Below are 25,000 nucleotides of genomic sequence, written 5' to 3' on the forward strand. Positions count from 1 at the left end.
AAGTTTGTCGTGGCCGTCCTCGCTGGAAGACGTCGGCGTGGACGAGGATGTCCCCGGGGTGTCGGAGGAGCTGTGGACCGGGGACCGGCCTTTGGTGCCCAGCCTGTCCGGACACAGCGGCTTGGGCCCACAGCGATGGTTCCGATCGCCCATCGCCGCCTGGTCGAACATGAAGCTGCGGAGGATGTGAGCCTATATACTTCTTCTTGTTCTTGTCCTCTTTGTGAGCGGGGGCATGCCCTCCTCTCCTCCTGGACGGAACCAGTGGGTCCACTCACAGACCAGGCAAACCGTCCTGCCTCAGAGCCGGACTGGACCTCAGGTGTGTCGGCATGACGCGGAAGTCCGGTCTGGGCAGCTGTGCCGAGGAGAGCAGCTCAATGGAGGAGCCTGGAGGTGGACGGGGAAGTCAGACTGGAAGGTGAAAGGGGGGTTAGATTGGGGGGAGGGGGGGGGGGGCTGGCTGGATCCTTGGCGCGAAGAAGTGCCACACAAACACACACACCCACAAACACACACACCCACAAACACACACTCACACACTAAATGGAGAGTAGGTCAGTCATTTTCTGGGGTTCTCCTGATGTCACTTAAAATTCTTGCATTCGAGGAGGAGGGGTTGGGGGGCAGGGGGGCAGGGGGGCAGGAACAGGAAGTGGACCAGTTCGGTATGTAGATCAGAGAGAAACCGAACGTCAGGTCTGACTTGGTTGTGTGCTACAAGGTCGACTCAACACCTCAGCGCCGCTGGAGCAGACTGCATGTTTTCATTTGAAGGGCCACTTTACTGGGGAAGGCACCGCTGACGCCACTTCCGGGTCAACCCTGATTGGTCCACTGGCACCGGAAAAGGCGGGTCCTATCTCCTGACACCAGTGGCCTGCAGGAAACCCAAACAGGTCGAATGCAGGGCTTCCCCATACATCGACAGCACACTTTTTACATATGCAAAACCAATATAGTTTTAATTTGCATAGTTTAATGTAAATACGCTAAACAAAAAAAATGTTATAGATCGTTCATCGCGCATTATTCTTTTTGAACAATTTTTGGAATGTTCTGCACTAACAGTGGTGTGTGCGTGTGTGTGCGCGCACACACGTGCGCACATGTTTCTGTGTGTGTGTTTTATGCTCCTAAATTCTGTAATACTACTCCTAAAGATGTGGGACAGGCCTCAACGGCCTCACGATTTTATTTAATTTTGCATACAACTGGAAGGTTTTTTTTGTTTTGTTTGTTTTTTATAAATCTACACTCTTTGATTTAAATTTGAATTATAATAGTGTATGATGATTGAAAGGTAATGCTTTTAATTGGAATTATTATTAATGTATGAGTTTTTAATCATCTTGATTGTCCCTCGGGGATTAGAAAGTACTTCTGATTCTGATTCTGATTTAAATGTTGTCCTCTTGTAATTTTCTGTAAAGCACTTTGAATTGAATTGTGCTATGTAAATAAATTAGCCTTGTCTATTTGTTTAAACAGGAAGTAATACGGCTGTCATCATTCCAGTATTTAAACTGTAGAAAAATAGAATATATATATTTTTTCTGTAAATATTACCTATACTGTAAGATCAAGAGATGCCAAGTTAATGTAGTTGTTGCTATTGCGACCATATATTTAATTAGGAGAAGGAAACAAGATTAAACACAAATATAAGGAGCATATATTTCACAAGTCAACACTTAGAATGAATTAATCCCAATGGCATTATTTTTCTTCGTTCCCAAATGTTAAGAGGGACATCATGGATAAAAACACTGGAATATATTAACATTTATTAAAAAAAGATGGTTGTGACTTCATACAGATGGTAACATTTTGTCACTTAAAAATGTACGTTTATTCAGTGTTAATATGTGGATCAATACACTTTGTCAGTATACTTTTATCACGCTCTAAATGTCTTAGAATGTGCACTTTGTGTTTGACTTATACTCATTAGGTTCTTAGGAGTTTTCCTTGCCCTTATGTGGGCTCTACCGAGGATGTCGTTGTGGTTTGTGTTGTGGTTTGTGCAGCCCTTTGAGACACTAGTGATTTAGGGCTATATAAATAATCATTGATTGATTGATTATTCCAGGATATGACTTACCCTGGAGGGTCAGATAGTTTATTACTAAAGTTATTGTTTTATAACCGTAAATGCAATTTACCAATTATAATGCTTAAGCAATGTGTCAAATAACCGGAATTTATTTATTTATTAAATTCATAGAAAGCAAGCGAGAAAAAAAATAACACATTGGGGCTTTAGTCTTATGTCACAAAAACAAAAATCCTAATATAACACTGTTTCACTGACTCAATGATTTTCAAATAATGTATGTTTATTTATTCAAAGTGCTTTAGAGGCTATACACGAGTGTCAAAAAATACATAAAAAAGATTAACCACTTTGGTTTGATTAATCACACGACTTTGGCAATAATTTAAGAAAATATATCAGAACAAATTCGTTCAATTTTAAACACACGATTTAACTCTGGTTAGATTCTTCTGGGCTTTTCATGCATTTTTATGGTTTAAGTTGCACTGACGTATTGTTTGAATAAAATTACATTATTGTGTTGTGACGTCGTAATGCTTCCAACACAGTAAAAAGTCAAAAACGTTTTTTTGCAGGACTATCATTATAGCTTTGCTGTGAGTGGGTTGTCTTATTTTTCTCTTCCAAGGTCGTAATTACTGCACACAGCCGCCGCTCGTTACGCCTTTCAGCTGGCCTAATCTCAGCCGCCATCAATAGGAGCTGTCAATCACACGCTGCACTCAGCAGAGACAAGAGGCAACTGATTGCTGTGCAAGCGCGCACACACACACACGCTTAAAAAGCACATTTCCATCCGACTTCGCTGGAGATGTGATTTGTTCTGGTGCCCTGCTGTTATTTGGCGATGATTTGTGTCATAAATTGTTTATTGTCTTTAAAGCTGCAAACAAACAGTCATCAGGTGAGAGGCGTGCAGCAATGCATGACGGGGAAACACGGGGCCCCATCCTGGAAAGTATTTTAGTACCATTTCATATACTCCTATACGACTGTTCAACAGTGACACCTTTTCACAGCGCTATACTTCGATCCTGTATTCATCCATTGTGATTGATTGGCGATGGCAGTGAAGCTGCATGAAACTGATCAATCAGATCAACGGATTTTGAAAATATAATCCATGGGGTCATTTGGGGGCCAGGCAGAGAGAGAGGAAACATGGTTTTATTTTTAAATGGTTCTTATTGAAGGCCCAGCAAGGCGGCGCTTTACTGACAAGATAGTATATCTAAATAAATAAACAACGTTCCTTGTATATGGAATACAATCTTTTAACTTGATTATATTTGTATGAAGCAGTGCAGGTGAATAAAACAAAAAAATAACAACACGTGATCAACTGGAAAACTAAAGTTTACCATTTCCTTTGCCGTTTTCTTCAACATGCGTTCATTATAAATTCGTAATTGAGGACTAAATCCAAAGTAAAATGATTGCATTTTTGTAAACGCAGAAATCTATTTTCCTTTAGCCCTACATAAAGTTTATGTGCAGCATGCATGTATCTAAATCTTGCCATTTATTTTTGGGTCAAATGTGCCTATTCAACATCAACTTTTTTTTTCAATCATGTCAACGTCACAGCCGAGAGAATCTCCACCAAAATATTTATTTTATAGAAAGCACATTGAAGGTCTTTTGATAAATGTTTATTGTTGAGTTTTGTATGTGTGTGTGTGTGTGTGTGTGTGTGTGTGCATCCAGATTTTTCCCACGTGTCCAGCAAACTCCTTTACAGGTTTTACCATATTTTTTTATAATAAGTAGAAGAAAATAGTTTGACTCTTTCGAGTACCAATATTTTTTATTTTCAGTTTCACAACTCAAACAGCAGTAATGTACATTTTAAAAGTATATTACTAATAAAAAACAAGAACAATCAAAGTTCGACAGCCATCCTTTACCATTTTTGTTGGAAGTTAAAAGTAAAAATACTCATCCAAATATTGGAATTAGAAAATAATATCTCATGATCATTAAATGTCTGCATTACCTATAAAATTAAGAAGCAGTTCAATCAAATGTGTAACCTAAAAAGATTTAAAAGTCATGTTTTTCACTGTGGAAAAAAAGGAACATGTTATTATGTGTGTGTTAAATAAAAACAATAATAATGATGTTGAGTTAAACAATCAAGACTAAACAAAACTAATTAAGACTAATTGAGATAATTGTAGAAAACAACTGTCTGTAAGCAGCCATCAAACCTTCACCAAGGATTCTTTGGAGCGGCTTACACTGCCACCTAGAATCTCAACAAGGAACTGCATAATTAATGGTATACTTCAGAGGTGTCTAAAGTGCGGGCCTGCAGCTAGTTTTTTGATTGCCAGCAGCACATTAAATAAAATATTTTAGGAAAACAAAACAAAAAAAAACATAAGTGTAATAGAAGAGGGAACGGATGTATAACATGTTGATGCTAATACATATAACACATAGCTGGCAGGCTGTTTTTCCCCTTTAAAAAAACTATGTTTTACTAGTTTTGAAGGTAAATAGTACCAAAACAGCATTCTTTCAATTTTCGGTCTGCGGCCCTCAGTTTATAAAAGTTTGGACACACCTGGTATACTTACAATTTTCTAAACACGCTGGTACAAAGGAAAAAAACAGCAGCTGCGTGAAAGCACAAAGTAAAACAGAAATAAATAACAGTGAATGAGGGTGAAAGCTGTGGAAAATCTTAGTAAAAAGGAGGTCATGTTGCTGCTCCCCACGTCAGGAGAAGAGTAAGAACAAAGGCACTTGTGTTCTGAAGGCGAACGTTGAACCTTTTTATTGTAACTTTTAGTATTGTATGGCTTTAAACTAAAACATTATATTAAAACATTCGGGTCAGCTGAGGGAGGGCCTACCATTTTACATTCACCACAATGAAAGCCTACAGTACCCCCTTGTGGTCAAACAAGAATTTTAAATATTCACTGCAATTTACTTGGAAAAATGTATCATGTCCCTTTGTGGCTAAATTTAGTTTTGACCAAAAAATGAAGGCGACGACTGGATTGAGCGTGTGTGTGTGAGTGTGCATCAGTCAAACCCCTGCCAGTCACTCTGTTCAGAATCGTACTCGAGGTCCAATCCGATACAGCGGACTCCCTCCAGCAGCATGGGTGTTCCATGATGGCGGTCTGCAAACAAAAAAGGTCACAAAAAGTTGTGCTTGTGAAGGTATTGTAGCTGTGACTGAACACTAGCAGGGGGCAGCAGCACATTGAGTCACAGTGTCCAAACTTTGTCCAGCCAGGCACACATAAATATGGGGTCATTTAAAATGTTTAGTTATTGTCAACATCTTTTTGCTCTCTGTACCATTTTTCCGCAGCCTTCTTTGTCTAGTTGCATTTTTTAATTAATAAAAAAGACAAGTTACAAGTTACGAATGGGCTTCACGGTGGTAGAGGGGTTAGTGTGTCTGCCTCACAATACGAAGGTCCTGCAGTCTTGGGTTCAATCCCAGGCTCGGGATCTTTCTGTGTGGAGTTTGCATGTTCTCCCCGTTAATGCGTGGGTTCCCTCCGGGTACTCTGGCTTCCTCCCACTTCCAAAGACATGCACCTGGGCATAGCTTGAGTGGCAACACTAAAGTGGCCCAAGTGTGTGAATGTGAGTGTGAATGTTGTCTGTCTATCTGTGTTGGCCCTGCGATGAGGTGGCGACTTGTCCAGGGTGTACCCCGCCTTCTGCCCGATTGTAGCTGAGATAGGCGCCAGCGTCCCCCGCGACCCCAAAAGGGAATAAGCTGTAGAAAATGGATGGTTGGATGGATGGATGGAAGTTACAAATGACAACTGGGCCTCGGGCTGCACTGTGGACACCCTTTAAGTGAATGACCATACGCTCACCCATGACTCTGGCGTGAACTTTGACCTTGACACACACATCTAGGTTGTCCTCACTCAAAAGCTGCACCTCTTCACACAGAACCCCCTCCTGCTGCGCAAGGTACTCGCATGTCACCTTTACGCCTCCTAAAAGGCACACACATACACATCAGTTTTGATCACACGCACAGATGCGCACACACACACCCACCCACCCACCCACCCACCCACACACACACACACACACACACACACACACACACACACACACACACACACACACACACACACACACAGTGTACCCTCCAGAGCAGGCGAGATGTCGACGATCCGGAGGTGGGGGCTTGTTAGCGGCGCCGGACACACGTCCTTGCCAAGGGCTGGGACCTCGGGCAGGGTGAAGGTGATTTCATAGCGGTGCTGTGTCTTCAGAAAGCCCACCTTAGAGGAGATTGGACAGAACTTTATTGATCCTAAAGACCAAAATTAAAATACAGTACCGTAGTAGGCCCAAATAGTCATTAAAACAAGGCAGAATATATATTCACTATTTTGGGTATTATTGCACGCAGTTTGAACAGTAACACTATTAGAATATTTAATCAAGTGATTGTTTGGCCAACCACGAGATGGTGCCCACATGCCAGTAGTGGTAAGCATACCACAGTGTGAGAATCACTGCTTTAGTGCATATTGGCAATAACTTCATGATACAATATTTTGATAATGTGACTTGGTGATATGATCACTGATAGATCACTGATAATTTAAAATGCTGCTTAAAATACAAATTGGATATACACATGTATGTACGAGGGCTGTCAAATGTATTGCATTGGCTCATGCTTAAAATACAAATTGGATATACACATGTATGTACGAGGGCTGTCAAATGTATTGCATTGGCTCATGCAATTTTTCACAAAAAATTAAGTAAGCTTAATCAAGCAATTTATTTTGATCGCACATGTTCTTTTACCTTAACCGCAGATGGTTACCCAAAAGGCGGCATGAGTTGTTACACAGTCAGTGATCTGGTCAATGCATACATCGGTGCAAAGATGGGCGAGGAGACTCTGACTTGACATGTCGCTTCAAAACACACCTTGGCGGTATTTTAGATAAAACTGTTACCAGGTTTTGAACAAATAAATGGCTAGCATTTAAGTAATACATAAAAAAGTTATTGTTTGACATTCTGACAATAAAATTGCATATATGTCACCATATTGGGGTCTTTTTATACAAAATACAAAATCAGTGAAGTTTGCACGTTGTGTGAATTGTGAATAAAAACAGAATACAATGATTTGCAAATCCTTTTCAACCTATCTTCAATTGAAAACACTACAAAGACAAGATACTTAACATTCGAACTGGAAAACTTTATTTTTTGCAAATATTAGCTCATTTAAAATTTGACGTCTGCAACATGTTTCAAAAAAAGCTGGCACAAGTGGCAAAAAAGACTGAGAAAGTTTAGAAATGTTCATCAAACACTTATTTTGAACATCCCACAGGTGAACATGCTCATTGGGAACAGGCAGATGCCATGATTGGGTATGCTTTCATGCAGCTTCCATGAAATGCTCAGTCATTCATAAACAAGGATGGGGCGAGGGTCACCACTTTGTGAACAAATGTGTGAGCAAATTGTCAAACAGTTTAAAAACATTTCTCAACGAGCTATTGCAAAGAATTTAGAGATTTCACCATCTATGGTCCGCAATATCATCAAAAGGTTCAGGAAACCGACAGTGGATGCCCATGACCTTCGATTCCTTTATGGAAATGCATCAAAAAGCAACAGTGTGTAAGGGATATCACCACATGGGCTCAAGAACACTTCAGAAAACCATTGTCAGTAACTACAGTTTGTCTCTAGATCTGCAAGTGGAAATTAAAACTCTACTATGCAAAGCGAAAAGCCATTTATCAACAACACCCAGAAAAGCCGCCGGCTTCGCTGGGCCCGAGCTCATCTAAGATGGACTGATGCAAAGTGGAAAAGTGTTCTGTGGTCTGACGAGTCCACATTTCAAATTGTTTTTAGAAACAATGGACGTTGTGTGGTGTTTTGTTATTGGACTTTTGTACTCGTCACAGTTTGTCCATAAGAAACACCATGTTCAAACATAAGGGTGTCCATGTGTGCACTTGGCACCAGGACACCCTAGGCCGCAGTTCCATGATCGACAAGGCTGTCCTTTGTCACCGATTCTGTTCATAACTTTTATGGGCAGAATTTCTAGGCGCAGTCAAGGCGTTGAGGGGTTCCGGTTTGGTGGCCGCGGGATTAGGTCTATGCTTTTTGCAGATGATGTGGTCTTGATGGCTTCATCCGGCCGGGATCTTCAGCTCTCACTGGATCGGTTCGCAGCAGAGTGTGAAGCGACCGGAATGAGAATCAGCACCTCCAAGTCCGAGTCCATGGTTCTCTCCCGGATATACAACAACAATTATGCATTTGGGACAGCACTACACCATCAGAATGCAGACACTCAGGAACTAAGTACACATTATACTTATTAAAGTGTACTCAAAGAAATATTCAGTTTGAGACAAGGAAACTTGTTTTCTAACATTTTCAATCAGGCGACGTTCGCTGCTTATTGTCGCGTCGGCGTGACCCCGCCATCAGTTCATGAAAAGTGGTATTTCATGCACGTAGCCACCATCCCACAAACATGCGGCTCCACCCCCGTGTTTCCAAGGCAACCCCCCCACTTTCACACTCAGAGATGCACAAAACATCTTTTCTACAAGCAGAGTATTGTAAACTGGGGTGTCCAAGTAAGGATGACTTGGGCACATTGAGTGTGTATGCTAAAGACAAAGATAATATGGATGACAAAAGGACACACTCCATTCATTTTATTGCCGCTTCTCTACTGTGAAACCCACAAAATGTCTCTTAGATTCAATTCAAATTAATATTTTATGGTATTTTGAGGGAGGAGATTTTAAACATCTTAAATTGCTCGCTTCAGACAAGGGTCTTTACTGCTACCTTTAAAAACAGCAGAGCTGAGGCCCCTGATAAAGAAGAGCAATTTGGATGCTGACAATTAAAAAAATAATAATAATAATTACAAAAATTGTATAAACATTTGTTTTAAACAATATATGATTTAAAAAAATAAATGTTATATTTTAGAGAAGTTTCAGTCTGGCTTTAGGGTGCACCACAGTACAGAGATGGCCCTTTTAAAGATCACAAATCTCAGATTTAGTGCAGCGGGTCTGTCATTCTCAATTTTACTGGATCTTAGTGCTGCCTTTGATACAGTAGATCACCTCATTCTTTAAAAAGACTCAAATGCTGGGTGGGCCTCTCTGGTACTGTTCACAAGTGGTTCACTTCCCATCCCTCTGACAGAAAATAATTGGTAAATATGGATACATGCTCCTAAAAGATCCATGAAATCACATGTGGTGTGCTTCAAGGCTCAATTTTAGGTCGTATTATTTTTAATATTTACATTACTCCATTTGGCTCTGTCATCAGAAGACATGGAACTAATTTCCACAGCTATGCTGACGACACAGAACTGTACATTTCCATGTCTCCTGATGACACAAGATTAATTGATACTCTTTTTAATTGCGTTTTAGATATTAAATCCAGGATGGCAGATAACCTTTTATAGCTTAACCAGGATTAGAATTAAGTTTTAGTTGTTGGCCCTGAGGCTTTTAGAGAGAAATACATATCAAAACGGCAAGCACTGTCCTTGATCATACCACTCAGAGTAAAATAACTGGGTTTAACTTTCGACTCTTGAGCTGATTTTCATACCACATATCAGAAATATAACAAAATTGATTTTTTTTTCATTTTATGATTATAACCAGAATTCGAATTTTCTTTCAGGCCAACACACAGACGCTAATGCATGCTTTCATTACAAATTGTACAGATTATTGTAATGCCTTGCTTTGTTGTCTTCCTAAAAATGTTATTGCACCTTTACAACTACTACAAAATTCAGCTGCTCGTGTTCTGACCAAGACCTCAAGGCGGGCTCACATTACACCAGTTTTAAAATCACTGCATTGGCTGCCCGTGCTCCTTTATCATAGGGCACTTATGGTCCAGTTTTGCACACATTTTCATTAATTTAATACATGTTGGAATTAATTGAACTGTTTCTTATTACAAATTAATTGTTCTTTTTAAGTTGCAAGTGATAAACGCTTATTTAGTGAAACAAAAATAAATGTAAAACTGCATCAATATACATACATTAAAGATGCATAAATAATCAATTTTTAATTGAATCATAGCTCCTGAATCGGAATAGAATTGGGAGGTGCCCAAAGATTCCCACCTCTAGTATAGTTTGTTTTGAGTATAATTGAAGCAGTTAAAGGCACCAAATAATTTTTTTTAATTAGATAAAGGCTTTGTATGTTCTCTATGTCCAGCACTAAGTACTGTATTGTTCTAAGTGACCAGTTTCGTAACACAGTTAGTGAATAAAGAGTAATTTTGTAGTTATTTCCCCATATTATTACAAACCCTGTTTCCATATGAGTTGGGAAATTGTGTTAGATGTAAATATAAATGGAATACAACGATTTGCAAATAATTTTCAACCCATATTCAGTTGAATATGCTACAAAGACAACATATTTGATGTTCAAACTGATAAACATTGTTTTTTTTGCAAATAATCATTAACTTTAGAATTTGATGCCAGCAACACGTGACAAAGAAGTAGGGAAAGGTGGCAATAAATACAGATAAAGTTGAGAAATTCTCATCAAACACTTATTTGGAACATCCCACAGGTGTGCAGGCCAATTGGGAACAGGTGGGTGCCATGATTGGGTATAAAAACAGCTTCCATGAAATGCTAAGTAATTCACAAACAAGAATGGGGCGAGGGTCACCAATTTGTAAGCAAATTGTTGAACAGTTTTAGAACAACATTTTTCAACGAGCTATTGCAAGGAATGTAGGGTTTTACCATCTACGGTCCGTAAAATCATCAAAAGGTTTAGAGAATCTGGAGAAATCACTGCACGTAAGCGATCATATTACGGACCGTTGATCCCTCAGGCGGTACTGCATCAAAAACAGACATCTGTGTGTGTAAAGGATATCACCACATGGGCTCAGGAACACTTCATTAAACCACTGTCAGTAACTACAGTTGGGTGCTACAGCTGTAAGTGCAAGTTTAAACTCTGCTATACAAAGCAAAGCCCATTTATCAACAACACCAAGGAACGCCGCAGGCTTCGCTGGGAACAAGCTTATCTAAGATGGACTGATGCAAATTGGAAAGGTGTTCTGTGGTCTGACGAGTCCAGATTTCAAATTACATTTGGAAACTCTGGGCGTGGTGTCCTCCGGAACAAAGAGGAAAATAACCATCTGGATTGTTATTGGCGCGAAGTTCAAAAGCCAGCATCTGTGATGGTACTGGGGTGTATTAGTGCCCAAGGCATGGGTAACTTACACGTCTGTGAAGGCACCATTAATGCTGAATGGTCCATTCAGGTTTTGGAGCAACATATGTTGTCATCCAAGCAACGTTATCATGGACGCCCCTGCTTATTTCAGCAAGACAATGCCAAGCTACGTGTTACAACAGCGTGGCTTCGTAGTAAAAGAGTGCGGGTACTTTCCTGGCCCGCCTGCAGTCCAGACCTGTCTCCCATCGAAAATGTGTGGCGCATTATGAAGCGTAAAATACGACAGCGGAGACCCCGGACTGTTGAACGACTAAAGCTCTACATAAAAGAAGAATGGGAAAGAATTCCACTTTCAAAGCTGCAACAATTAGTTTCCTCAGTTCCCAAACGTTTATTGAGTGCTGTTAAAAGAAAAGGTGATGTAACACAGTGGTGAACATGCCCTTTCCCAACTACTTTGGCATGTGTTGCAGCCATGAAATTCTAAGTTAATTATTATTTACAAAAGAATAAAGTTTTATGATTTTGAACATCAAATATCTTGTCTTTGTGGTGCATTCAACGGAATATGGGTTGAAAAGGATTTCCAAATCCTTATATTCCGTTTATATTTACATCTAACACAATTTCCCGACTCATATGGAAACAGAGTTTGTACATAATAAACACAAATATAGTATGGATGTTTTTCTTTGACAGTTTAGCATATACTGTAGAAATATGGAGAATAACCACAAAAGTACATTCATTAAACATGTTGCAAAAGAGGTCCGTTAGAATAATAATACCTAACATTGGCTATTGAGAACATCCAAACCCTTCATTAATGCAATCAAAAATATTGAAATGTAATGATTTGGTGCATTTGCAAAGAGATAAAAATCATACACAAAGCAAACTACCATCTGCTACACAAGAAAGAACAACACAAGAGGAGAAAAAGGAAAACATGCAATTAAAACCTTTGTATGCACGTACAACACTTAAGATATTTAGCATAACAGTATGTGGAATTAAATTATGGAATTGATTAAGCAAAAAAGACCAAAAAAAAGTAGTAATATGACCCAGTTTAAGAAATTGTTCAAACTCAAAAGGGATTAAAAAGTACCGGTACAAAGAAGAAGTATCCTGATAAACATATTGAACTTTATTGTAAAATTAGATAATGCTGTTCATCTCACTATGTCAATCTTACCTTACTTAAAAATTTGTTTATGAGAACCTTATTATTAATTTTCTCATTTATCTATTGTTTGTGTTACAGGTTGAATACAGGAAGTGAACAAAAAATGTTTAAGAAATTGGTATGAAACGGAAAAAGGGTGGGATTACCAATTTGTAATGTATGATATCAGAATCATCTTTATTGGCGAAGTATGTAACACGCAATGATTTTGACTTTGGTACTGGGATATTTGTTCAGTGCAAGAACAAAGGAAAAACGCAATGACACCAGGAGAGAGCAGTACCTTGTAACTATATGCATGTTCAAAATAAACTAATAATATAACCATATACATTTTCCATCGTTGGAATACTTTTATCTTTTATGTATAAAATATATTAGATTGACACACCCTCCATTTGTATGTAACCCCCCTCCCCCACACACAGGAGATTAGTGATGGTGAAAATTGTAATCTTGTCTTCCTCCCAACTAACCTGACATCTGCCGCTGGAAGGGGTTACATACCTTAACCAGGAAGTTGCCATCATCCTCTGCGGTGACCATGACAACAGAGTCGTGCAGCTTGTCGTCAAAGTGGACATGCGAAGGGGCGCCGGCCTCAGAGAAGCGAACGCCACCTGCCACCTTGGCACAACCTGAGGAAGAGGATGGCGGAAGGTTTAGGAAAGGGTTATTCTACTGGCAACCAGGGGGCCAATTCCGGCCCAGGAACAAAACCTTAGGAGAAACATTTTAGCAGCAAATTCCTAAAACATTAGTGAAGTGAAGTGAATTATATTTATATAGCGCTTTTCTAAAGTAACTCAAAGCGCTTTACATTGTGAAACCCAATATCTAAGTTACTTTTAAACCAGTGTGGGTGGCACTGGGAGCAGGTGGGTGGAGTGTCTTGCCCAAGGACACAACGGCAGAGACTAGGATGGCGGAAGCAAAATCGAACCGGCAACCCTCAAGTTGCTGGCACAGCCGCTCTACCAACCAAGCTATACCGTCGAGTGCTCTTGTTTCATAGAGAAACCTGGACAACTGTAAACACAATGGCAGATCGTTGCAGTGACATTTTAACCTCGCTAGCAAACAAAGAACACTGAGGTTCACACTTGTGATTTACATAACTGAGGAGTTCCTCAAGGCACTTCTTTAAATCCATTACTTTTTTTTTGCTCAATTTCTTTAGTAATACTAGTAGTGTTACTCAAAGTTTTATCATTTGGGCTATTCAACTGGTGGCTCACAAGTTCAGTTCAAGGAACTTGTGAAAGAATCACATTTCTTTGCAGCAGACTCTTAAAAACACTAGAGTGCTGTCATAGTGATGAGTTTTGACTAGCATTTTTACAGAAGGTCCTTAAACAGCAGCGCGTCCTGTAACTCTGACAAAATAAACAGACCAAAATCAAATGTTTAATGTAAAGGATGCTGGGCTTATGGAATATAGAAAATAAAACTAATGTTAAAGGGAGAAATGCGAGCCTCGGTCCTACATTTTCTGGAAATGCGGCCCGCAGAACAATTTATTCATCCCTAATTTAGGAGGATGACATTATCAAAGATTGTTTGCTTTGTCTTCCTTCTCTCGACATTCTTTGATTCGCAGTCGATCTGCTGTACCTTCAGACGCCCCTACTGAGAGAGCGCACACACATCCTAGTGCAGTGGTTCTCAAATGGGGGTACTTGAAGGTATGCCAAGGGGTACGTGAGATTTTTTTTTTAAAATATTCAATTCAATATTTAACAATTCAGAAATCCTTTATAAATATATTTATTGAGTAATACTTCAACAAAATATGAATGTAAGTTCATAAACTGTGAAAAGAAATGCAACAATGCAATATTCAGCGTCGAGAGCTAGATTTTTTGTGGACATGTTCCATAATAATTGATGTTTAAGATTTCTTTTTTGTGAAATTTTTTTTAGAATTAAGTTCATGAATCCAGATGGATCTCAATTACAATCCCCAAAGAGGGCACTTTAAATTGATGATTACTTCTATGTGTAGAAATCTTTATTTATAATTGAATCACTTGTTTATTTTTCAACACATTTTTAGTTATTTTTATATCTTTTATTCCAAATAGTTCCACTACAAATGAGCAATATTTTACACTGTTATACAATTTAATAAATCAGAAACTGATGACATAGTGCTGTATTTTACTTCTTTATCACCACTGAGAACCACTGTCCTAGTGAACTGGATTATTTCACATTAATCCCTAGCTTTATCAGATGCTAATCTGTCTGACAGAGGACGTGCTGGGGAGAAGTGATACAATCATGGCCTTTGTCTCATTCAGTCAATAAGGTAGACATGCAGGTGATGTGATGACGTCACTTACTCTTCTTAGCTGCAGCCATAGTCTGCATCACAGCCTCGCCATCCCCTTGGACTTTGAAGCTGTCTGGAAACATCCCAGGAACACAGAGCAAACATGCAAAGAGAAATTAAACTCTGAAAAATTAATGAAATGACACTCAGGAGCTGAATGTTTCTTCCTCTTCTTAAAGATTGTCACACACACACTAGGTGTGGTGAGATCATCCCCTCCCTTCACCTCCCCCTGGGAGGTGAGGTGAGCAGTGAGCAGCAGTGGTGGCCGCGCCCGGGAATCATTTTGGTGATTTAACCCCCAACTCCAACACTCGATGCTGGGTGCCAAGGAGGTCTCAGGTTAGCACAGATGTGCTGCATTGGAGCCACAAGACCACAATTTGATAAGCTTTGCAGTCTAAGAGGATTAAGTGAAAGCTGCTGCCATGCAGCTGGAGCCTTCACTCATAAAAACATATAAGAAACAGCAGCACTCAGCAGTAGTTAGCAATCGATTGACTGTCAGATAGCTTTTGAGTGTCCCAACACCGATTTCAAAATCCTACATTCCACTTAAATTATTGCAAGCATTAAACGAATAAAACAGAGATAATATTATTGCACCAATGAAGGCAGCAATGTTACATTTGTAACACACTTAATTTAAGAGGAAGCTAACACGTGTGGAAAATGCAAACATCGACAAGAATAAAACAAATAGAAATCAAACTAGTCTTACCGGTACTTGGTTTTCCTGGCCTGCTGGTACCAACAAACCAAGTAAAAGGAGTGAGAGGAGCAGAAAGTCGTAAAGACCAAAAGCAGTCTTTTGGGGAAGCGCCCCCAAACGTCACTTCCGCATTGGATCACGTGACAGCTCTTGCTACTGCTCTTTAAACTGGGAGGTGAGCAAGGCGCTGTGTGGATAGATCCAATAACGACGTAAATAAATCCATGCAGTGGGTTAATGATTATTTTATATTCAATCTATTGATTATATGATTCAGAATAAAACATGACAAAGATTTGTATTGGTTTTGTATTCCCTTTTAAAAATTAATTAATTGATTGATACTTTTATTAGTAGATTGCACAGTACAGTACATATTCCGTACAATTGACCACTAAATGGTAACACCCCAATAGGTTTTTCAACTTGTTTAAGTCGGGGTCCACGACGTTAATCAATTCATGGTACAAATATATACTATCAGCATAATAATATCTTGTGTGATGACTGTATGCAGTCATCACACAATATATTGATTGATACTTGTATTAGTAGATTGCACAGTTCAGTACATATTCCGTACAATTGACCACTAAATGGTAACACGTACCCGAATAAGTTTTTAAACTCCTTTACGTCGGGGTCCACGTTAATCAATTCATGGTAAACACATTGAATTATTTACAATCCGGCCAGGGTTAGGATGTGGATCAGGCCATTGGGTGGGGGGAGGGCGTTAGGTTGGGTTGCTATCAGCATATACTTCAGTCATCAACAATGATATCATCTGAGAAATGGACATTGTAACAGTGTAGGTCTCACTTGGTAGGATATGTACAGCGAACGGTGACCATAGTGAGCTCAGAAAGCGGTAGAAAATGGATGGATACATTTGATTAATAATGGATTAGATTTATGTCGTGCTTTTCTATTACTAGATACTCAAAGCACTCACAGAGAAGTGGGAACCCATCATTCATTCATACCTTGTGGTGGTAAGCTACATCAGTAGCCACAGCTGCCCTGGGGTAGACTGACGGAATCGTGGCTTCCAGTTTGCGCCTACGGCCCCTACGACCACCACCAATTCTCCCTGCCCACTGGGTGTGAGTTTTCCTTGCCCTTTTGTGGGTTCTTCCGAGGATGTCGTAGTCGTAATGGTTTGTACAGTCCTTTGAGACATTTGTGATTTAGGGCTATATAAATAAACATTGATTGAATCATTCATTCGTCATTCATACACCAGTGTGAGCGGCACTGGGGGCATGGGTGAAGTGTCCTGCCCAAAAACACAACGGCAGCGATTTGGATGTCAATAGATGGGAAGCAAACTTGCAACCCTCAGGTTTCTGGCACAGCCGCTCTACCCACTACGCCATGCCGCCCCTATTCACAACACGGGGAGGTGGGATGTGGTGGGGTGAGGGGGTTAGGCTAAGGTTTTAGCTGCCTGGAATAAAACATGTATTTCTATAAACAAACTTTCTTCTTTGTCAGGTCGCTCTTTAAAAAGGGATTTTAATCTTAATGAGTCTTTACCTGGTTAAATAAAGAAAATTGATTGAAACTTATTCGTAAACAATCTAAAAATATACAGAATACAAGCTACGACAAGAATGTCAAATAAATAATACAATAATACACTCTTATTACATACAATTGTTTGATTGAGCAAAATAAAATCATTACAGAGATGGGGAAGGGATAATATCCCTATGTAGAATAATTATTTATTTTACCTGGTATTGTTTTTTTTTTTTACATTTTTTTATTAAGTCAACACAAAAACACACAAGATACACTTTCCATCAGTGAATCAACCCCCCAAAAGAAAACCCCTCCCTCCCCCATTCACACCCATCCACACCCACTCACACAAAAAAGGGTTGTTTCTTTCTGCTACCAAAACGCTGGTTCCCACAACATATATAACACAGTCTGCAAGGGACACAGTCCCTGAAACACACATGATTGTGTGTGTCGCCGGTCCACTAACACTATCATTAATTACTATTTTTTATGTAATATTTTTATATGATTTTACTTTCTTTTTTATAAAAAAAAATGTCATTGTTTTCCTTTTTTTTTTAGTCTCATTTTATTTTATTGAAAAAAAAATAATAATAATAACCTTATCTTCTTCAGACCAGGTTGTTAATGGAATTAGACTTGTCTAAAAGGTTTTTAAAACCAGGTCCAGTCCAGACAATGTCAAAGTGGGGCTCAGCAACACACACCCTCATCCATGTAGAACAAAAATTAGGGAAACAACAGATTGCATGTAAGTTATAAACAAAATTACATTTTCATAAAAAGTATTTGTGTATAGTCCATACTATGTCCAAGTCAGATTCAACACACACCTTCATTTTGTACACACAAAAATAGGGAACACAACAGATAGCATACATGTTGCTGTTGTTGCATATCTATAAACATTATTACATTTTCATAATAAGCCTTTAAGGATTTCCCATCTTTTTTCATGTTTTTTGGCATCATTATCGTTGTCAATCATGTATCTTTCTAAAGTTAAAAAATACTGAATAAATGTTTTAAAGAAAGTAATACTAAGTGAATATCTATTTTTGGCCTTAAAAATAAACCTTTTACCAAGTACTATAATTAAATTGACTAAGTCATGCTTGTCAATAAACTCTCCTAAGATAACAGAAACTACATCAAGCTTCATAAACAAACCAATCCTTGAACACGTTTTTTCAACTTCCACCCAAAAAGAAGACACAATATGACAATACCAAAACAAATGCAGGGTGGATTCAGATTCATGACAGCAAAAGCGGCAATCATCTGACTCAGTCATATTCCATAGTTTTAACATTTTCCCCGTGGGTAAGAAGTTATAAATAATTTTAATTTGAAAATAACGGTTTTACACATCGATAGTAGTTTTGTAGATTAGTTTGAATATGGCATCCCACGGCAACGGGCAGTCAAAAAAGTCCTCCCATTTTCCATATGTGTTATATGGGACAGCCTTCAAAGATTTCTTTATTAAATAAAAATTATATTTTTTTAAATTAATTTTAGTTCCTTTTTGCCAACTAGAATTTCTTATTAGAGGTTTACAAACTAGTAATTTAGTAGTTCCATAATTAATTATTTGTTTCTATCTTTTCCTAATTACTCCAGTTAGTTGATTAAAAGAAAAGCTTGAACAAGCATCACCATACATAATTCTAAATTCATCATACTTCATAATTTTACCATTCTCATTGATAATATCATTGACAAAAATGATTCCTCTTTCAAACATATTTTTCCAAAAGAAAGGCTTTCCATCTATTAAAATATTAGAGTTCATCCATATTATCTGCTGCAAAATATCACCTCTTTTTTTTGGCACATTAAATTGAAAACACCACCATGAGTGGATTGTTTCCTTTATGAACCCCTCCATGTTTCCCAGCAGACTCTCTACATAAGAAAAATGGGAGGGGATCACTTGTAAAAAAGGATAAAAATTTATTTGATACATTACATGTTTTCTGTCCAACAGGACACTTGTGTACCACACAGTATTTAAGTACATCTTTGGAACAATTGATGCTTTTAAAGAGAGACATATCTTAGATTAGATTAGATTAGATTAGATAGTACTTTATTTATTCCGTCAGGAGAGTTCCTTCAGGAAAATTAAAATTTTGAGCACAATCCCATTCAAGTTTAGACAAACATTACAGGGAGACAGAACAGGATCGCTGACGGGTCTGCCGGCTTCCAGCGCCCCTTACAAAAAAGATGAGATAAAGGTAAACAAGGGGGGGGGGGATTAAAATAAAATTAAAAAATCGGTCTTAGCCTGGGCCCTGGAGAGGAGGTGCAGACTGAGGCCAAGGGAAAAAACAACAACTCATAGCCATGGTACACATCCCTCTTCCATGTGTGTAAGAGGGAAACATCAAACATCAAAGAACACATAGGATATTAAAGACATTAAAGCAGCAGATACAACCAGACACTTCTACATACAAGCTATGAATAAAAAGTAAAAGAAACATATCCACTGTGGTGGCCTCTGGGGTGTTCCACGCCATCGTCCGCTGGGATGGGGGGGAGCATGGCCAGAGACAAGAGCAGACCCAACAAAGCAACCAAGACAGCAGACTCCATTTTCGGCCTGTGTCCAGTCCGCATGGATGAGCGAGGATATGTCCAAGGCTTCGAGGTTGAGAAGTTTTAGGCCCCCATATTCATACTCATTGTACAAAACCTTTCTTTTAATCTTTTCTGGTTTGCCGTCCCAGACAAAATCAAAGACCCTCCGTTCATAAACCTTAAAGAAGTTTTGTGATGGAGCTGGTAATGACAAAAGCAAAAAAAAAATTGAGGAATAATTAATGAGTTGGCAATAGATATTTTACCATATAAGGTTAAGGATTTCCCTTTCCATAGTTGCATAATTTTGTCCAGCTTTCTTAGTCGATTATCATAATTTACTGAGCATAGATCTTCCAGATTCTCTGGTACAACAACACCAAGTATGTTAACAGGTCCATCGGTCCACAAAACAGGCACTTTGCATTCCAATACCTGGTATTGTTTTATGTACTTGCTTTATTTGGTGTGCCCATGTTTAAACTGGTATGTATTTTTTTTAATTATTTGCTGTATTTAGTGCATGTATAGTTTTATGGATTTTTTCAAATAAATATTTTATTAAATGTGTTATTGTATATCAAGAAGCTTAACAAGTGGATTCCTTAATTGTCTCATTATCTAGTAAGCAGATCTGCACGATGTCAATAAAATTGTCTGGCCTTTGAAAATGCACCTCTTGTGAAAACTTCGGTTACCATACGTTTCTCAATTAAATTGATTTGAAATTCAGAGACTAAGGCTCGAGTCCTGTTTACGGCACAAACAGAAGGGTTAAATGCATTCATTTAATTTGTATTATATTTATTTATAAACCAAACACTTTTATCCCAGTTTTTCACTCTTCTTTGCTTAATCAGTGTCTTTGGCCGTCGTCACGAATGTGATGCGAATAAAAACCCGACAACATTATATGGGAAAATACATTAGTGGCTGGCAAAAAAGCACAATCTAGCAAAACAATCAACTAACATCATTTCCACGTGACCACCAAAATGACGCTTAATTATTTTCCAACACACGACTGTGTTACAAAATCCAAAACCAGTGAAGTTGGCACATTGTTTTAATGGTAAATAAAAACAGAATACAATGATTTGCAAATCCTTTTCTACTTATAGTCAATTGAATACACAGCAAAGACGAGAGATTTAATGTTTAAACTGAGAAACTATTTTTTTTTAGCAAATAATCATGAACGTAGAATTTAATGGCAACAACACATTGCAAAATAGTTGTCACAGGGGCATTTTTACCGCTGTGTTACATGTACTAACCTTTTAACAACACCCAGTAAACGTTTGGGAACTGAGGACACCAATATTTGAAACTTTTCGGGTGGAATTATTTCTCATTCTTGATTGATGTACAGCTTAAGTTGTTCAACAGTCCGGGGTCTACGTTGTTGTATTATATGCTTCATAATTTGCCACACATTTTCAATAAGAAGACATGTCTGGACTACAGGCAGGCCAGTCCAGTACCCGCACTCCTTTACTACGAAGCCACGCTGTTGTAACACGTGCAGAAAGTGGCTTGGCATTGTCTTGCTGAAATAGGCAGAAAAAGATACTGCTTGGATGGCAACAGTGTCCTGAGCAAGACACTTCACCCTTGCTCCTGATGGGTGCTGGTTGGCGCCTTGCATGGCAGCTCCCTCCATCAGTGTGTGAATGTGTGTGTGAATGGGTAAATGTGGAAGTAGTGTCAAAGCGCTTTGAGTACCTTGAAGGTAGAAAAGCGCTATACAAGTACAACCCATTTATTTTATTTATTTAACATATGTTGCTCCACAACCTGTATGTACGTTTCAGCATTGATGGTGCCTTCACAGATGTGTAAATTACCAATGCTTTGGGCAGTAATACACCCCCATACCAACACAGATGCTAGCTTTTGAACTTTACGCCTGTAACAGTCCGGATGTTTTTTTTTCCTCTTTTGTCCAGAGGACACAACGTCCACAGTTTCCAAAAACAATTTGAAATGTGGACTCGTCAAACCACAGAATACTTTTCCACTTTGCATCAGTCCATCTTAGATGAGCTCGGGCCCAGCGAAGCAGTCAGCGTTTCTGGGTGTTGTTGATAAATGGCTTTCGCTTTGCACAGTACAGTTTTAACTTGCCCTTACAGATGTAGCGACAAACTGTAGTTACTGACAGTGGTTTTCTGAAGTGTTCCTGAGCCCATGTGATGATATCATTTACACACTGATGTTGGTTTTTGATGTAGTACCGCCTGAGGGATCAAAGGTCACAGGCATTCAATGTTGGTTTTCGGCCTTGCCATGATTTATTCATATTATCTGAACCTTTTGATGATATTACAGACCGTAGATGCATGGTGAATTCCCTAAATTCCTTGAAATAGCTCATTGACATTGTTGTTCCTAAACTGTTCCGACAACTTGCTCACACATTTGTTCACAAATTGGTGATCCTCCCCCCATCCTTGTTTGTAAATGACTGAGCATTTTATGGAAACTGCTTTTATACACATTGGGGCACCCACTTGTTCCAAAAGAGCCTGCTCACCTGTGGGATGTTCCAAATAAGTGTTTGATGAGCATTCCTCAACTTTCTGTTTTTTTGCCATTTGTGCCTGCTTTTTAAACATGTTGCAGGCATCAAATTCCAAAAGAGCTAATATTTGCAAAAAATTAAGTTTACCAGTTTGAACGTTAAGTATCTTGTCTTTGCAGTTCTATCCAATTGAATGTAGGTTGAAAATGTGTTGAAAATCATTGTATTCTGTTTTTATTTACGATTCATACAACATGCCAACTTCACTGGTTTCGTACATTGGTACTGTGCGTTTTCTTGATAACATTTTCAAAAATGCGGTGGACTCGCATGAACTAAAAAAATTAAAAAACATCGGAATTTCCAAGAAAAAAGGAAAATTCAGAAAAATTAAATATTCGTATGAGTTGTATTTTTAGTTTTCCACGAATTCAAGGGGAGAACATGCAAACGCCACACAGAAAGACCGAATCCACGACTTTCATACGGTGAGGCACATGCACTTAGCCCTGGGAATTGTTCAACTTAAAAACCAAGTCGGTAAATATTTTTGCTGTAAGTCTCCAGGATATTCGTGCGACTGTACTTTGCCAGAAATGACAAATCTAACAGTTAGTAGAAAATGTCTACAATCCAAGAACGTTCATGCTCGGAAGCACCTGTGTCGTCGTCTGGATGTGACGTCACTTCCTGTACAGCATTCGGGGAAAACAAACTACAACAAGCAAGAAAAATGCTAAATCGAATAATGGCCAACAAATGAAGCAATGGTACAAACATTTTGTACGCCATGAATTTAAGGGGACTCTTTCAGGATTTTAATCCCAGGTAATATCTTTCCAATCTTTGGCTCAGCGAGTAGCACCGAGTAGTTAGCTGCTAATTGCTGATTGTCTAAACATCATACGTCAGTGTGTGTCAAAAATTGGACAAATACCAAACATAACGCAGCGAGAGTTTGCCCGTAAAGTTATAAAACATATAGTATTTAGAGCCAGCTAAAATGCAAATACGAAAGCGATGTCATATGCTACGTGGCTAACATTGGCTAGAGCCGTCAAAAGACAACACCGAATAACACTTTTGTAGTTGCTACTGATGGACATGTTAATTTTTTTTGTCATATCCAACTATTTATCATAATAATGCTATAACGCTATTAGTCTTGTTTTTAACATGTTCAGTGTATTCCCCGTGCAGCAAGTTCCTGATCTACTTGTGCCTGCTACTTTTCTCCGTCTTGTTGTCCTTGAGGCTGGATGGCGTTATCCACTGGAGCTACTGGGCAGTGTTCACACCAATATGGCTTTGGAAAGTGTTGGTCATCATCGGGGCCTCAGTGGGCACCGGCGTGTGGGCACACAACCCTCAATACAGGTAAGAGAAGGCTGACTGTCTCTGCAGGACACAACATGATATGTTCTTCTCTGCCAGGGCTGAAGGTGAGACGTGCGTGGAGTTCAAGGCCATGCTGATTGCCGTGGGGCTCCATGTCCTCTTGCTCATGTTTGAAGTGTTGGTGTGCGACCGGGTGACTAGGGGAAGTGGAAACTACTTCTGGCTGCTTGTATTTATGCCGCTCTTCTTTGTGTCACCCGTCTCTGTGGCAGCGTGCGTCTGGGGTTTTCGACACGATCGCTCCCTTGAGGTAAGTGGCAACGACGTGATGTAGAACATGCTTAAAATGAGGGAATAACAAGGTCCTCCCTTTGCTCCTCCTCAGTTGGAAGTGTTTTGCTCAGTGAACATTCTTCAGTTTATTTTCATCGCTCTGAAACTGGACAAGATCATCATCTGGCCATGGCTTGTGAGCACATGTGATGACATTCCCAACTGTAAAAGGATCACCAAGTGACGTGTGTGTGTGTGTGTGTGTGTGTGTGCGCGTGTGTCACAGGTGGTGTGTGTGCCACTGTGGATCCTCATGTCCTTCCTGTGTCTTGTTGTCCTCTACTACATCATCTGGTCTGTCCTTTTTCTACGCTCCATCGACATCATCGCTGAGCAGCGGCGGACTCACATCACAATGGCCATCAGCTGGATGACCATTGTAGTTCCGCTTCTCACCTTTGAGGTGAATTTTGAAAGGTGTTGAAGTAGACATTGAATTTTTGTCTGACATTGGTGTTAACAATCTGTCTTAGATCCTCCTGGTGCACAAGCTGGACGACGGCAACAACAGTCTAAGCTACGTGTGTATCTTCGTGCCACTGTGGCTCTCACTGCTCACGCTCATGGTCACCACATTTGGCCAAAAGGGAGGAAACCACTGTGAGTATGAAACACTCTTCTTTGCAACCTAATAGATCATGTAATATTAATCATGTCGCTGGTGTCCGTCCTCGCAGGGTGGTTTGGCATCCGCAAAGACTTTTGCCACTTCCTTCTGGAGCTTCTCCCCTTCTTGCGAGAGTATGGAAACGTCTCTTATGACCACCAACGCAGCGACGATGCTGAGGCTGCGGAGGACCCCCCCGTCCCTGAGCCGCCCCCCAAGATTGCTCCCATGTTTCATAAGAAGACAGGTGTGGTGATCACACAGAGTCCTGGCAAATACTTTGTCCCCCCTTCCAAACTGTGCATCGACATGCCTGACTAAAGGCGACACGGCGCTCTCGCTTGGACTCTGCATGAACAAAGTAGAGCAAGCGGCTCTTATTTTCACATGACTAAGTGGAGTCTTTTTTGAAGGTCCTTTGGAATACAGTGAAGATAAAGCTGACACAGCAGAGGAGTTGAACGCTTACAAATGGCGCTTGTGCGATGCAGACTGACATCCTCACAGGAGGATTCATAAAGTTGTGGTTC

General features: G+C 39.4%; 4 protein-coding genes across 11 annotated transcripts in view; 1 reads left to right on the forward strand and 3 right to left on the reverse strand.

The window, feature by feature from the left end:
• vax2 (ventral anterior homeobox 2) overlaps nucleotides 1-801 on the reverse strand; it is a 21,071-nt gene extending 20,270 nt beyond the window's left edge. The window contains exon 1 of the mRNA XM_061913060.1: nucleotides 1-801. This exon is cut by the window's left edge and continues 43 nt beyond it. Coding sequence (XP_061769044.1) covers nucleotides 1-171 — 171 coding nt within the window. The 5' untranslated portion in view covers nucleotides 172-801.
• A 3,035-nt stretch (nucleotides 802-3,836) lies between these two features.
• adissp (adipose secreted signaling protein) lies at nucleotides 3,837-15,712 on the reverse strand. 2 transcript variants are annotated; one of them, XM_061913062.1, is made up of 6 exons: nucleotides 15,559-15,712; nucleotides 14,848-14,910; nucleotides 13,010-13,140; nucleotides 6,192-6,330; nucleotides 5,965-6,036; nucleotides 3,837-5,196 (listed from the first exon to the last, which is right to left on the reverse strand). In XM_061913062.1, the coding sequence occupies exons 2-6, from the start codon at nucleotides 14,873-14,875 to the stop codon at nucleotides 5,096-5,098; spliced, it is 471 nt and encodes a 156-aa protein (XP_061769046.1). In that variant the 5' UTR covers nucleotides 14,876-14,910; nucleotides 15,559-15,712; the 3' UTR covers nucleotides 3,837-5,095. The 2 variants fall into 2 exon arrangements, with proteins under 2 accessions (XP_061769046.1, XP_061769045.1); XM_061913061.1 differs by having other exon boundaries at nucleotides 5,911-6,036; nucleotides 15,559-15,711.
• A 7,139-nt stretch (nucleotides 15,713-22,851) lies between these two features.
• The window catches only part of tmem185 (transmembrane protein 185), a 2,429-nt gene continuing 280 nt past the window's right edge, over nucleotides 22,852-25,000 (forward strand). The window contains exons 1-7 of the mRNA XM_061913078.1: nucleotides 22,852-23,020; nucleotides 23,393-23,569; nucleotides 23,627-23,840; nucleotides 23,916-23,999; nucleotides 24,090-24,266; nucleotides 24,337-24,463; nucleotides 24,541-25,000. The exon at nucleotides 24,541-25,000 is cut by the window's right edge and continues 280 nt beyond it. Coding sequence (XP_061769062.1) covers nucleotides 22,983-23,020; nucleotides 23,393-23,569; nucleotides 23,627-23,840; nucleotides 23,916-23,999; nucleotides 24,090-24,266; nucleotides 24,337-24,463; nucleotides 24,541-24,791 — 1,068 coding nt within the window. The 5' untranslated portion in view covers nucleotides 22,852-22,982 and the 3' untranslated portion in view covers nucleotides 24,792-25,000. The remainder of the gene's footprint in view (nucleotides 23,021-23,392; nucleotides 23,570-23,626; nucleotides 23,841-23,915; nucleotides 24,000-24,089; nucleotides 24,267-24,336; nucleotides 24,464-24,540) is intronic.
• The window catches only part of mus81 (MUS81 structure-specific endonuclease subunit), a 12,632-nt gene continuing 12,519 nt past the window's right edge, over nucleotides 24,888-25,000 (reverse strand). For all 7 annotated transcript variants that reach the window (XM_061913074.1, XM_061913070.1, XM_061913073.1 and 4 more), the window contains exon 16: nucleotides 24,888-25,000. This exon is cut by the window's right edge and continues 421 nt beyond it. The gene's annotated coding sequence lies outside the window, so the exon portion shown is untranslated.

The sequence above is a fragment of the Nerophis ophidion genome, linkage group LG10, assembly GCF_033978795.1.
Source record: "Nerophis ophidion isolate RoL-2023_Sa linkage group LG10, RoL_Noph_v1.0, whole genome shotgun sequence".
Lineage (NCBI taxonomy): Eukaryota > Metazoa > Chordata > Actinopteri > Syngnathiformes > Syngnathidae > Nerophis > Nerophis ophidion.

What these genes read in the sequence shown, in the direction of transcription:
- adissp (XM_061913061.1), bottom strand. Translation starts at nt 14,875, where the DNA reads ATGCAGACTATGGCTGCAGCTAAGAAGA. An exon ending in CATCTCGCCTGCTCTGGAGG is followed by an intron (nt 6,037 to 6,191) that starts GTACACTGTGTG and finishes TGTGCCTTTTAG; the next exon opens with GAGGCGTAAAGGTGACATGC. An exon ending in AGTTCACGCCAGAGTCATGG is followed by an intron (nt 5,197 to 5,910) that starts GTGAGCGTATGG and finishes TTTTGTTTGCAG; the next exon opens with ACCGCCATCATGGAACACCC.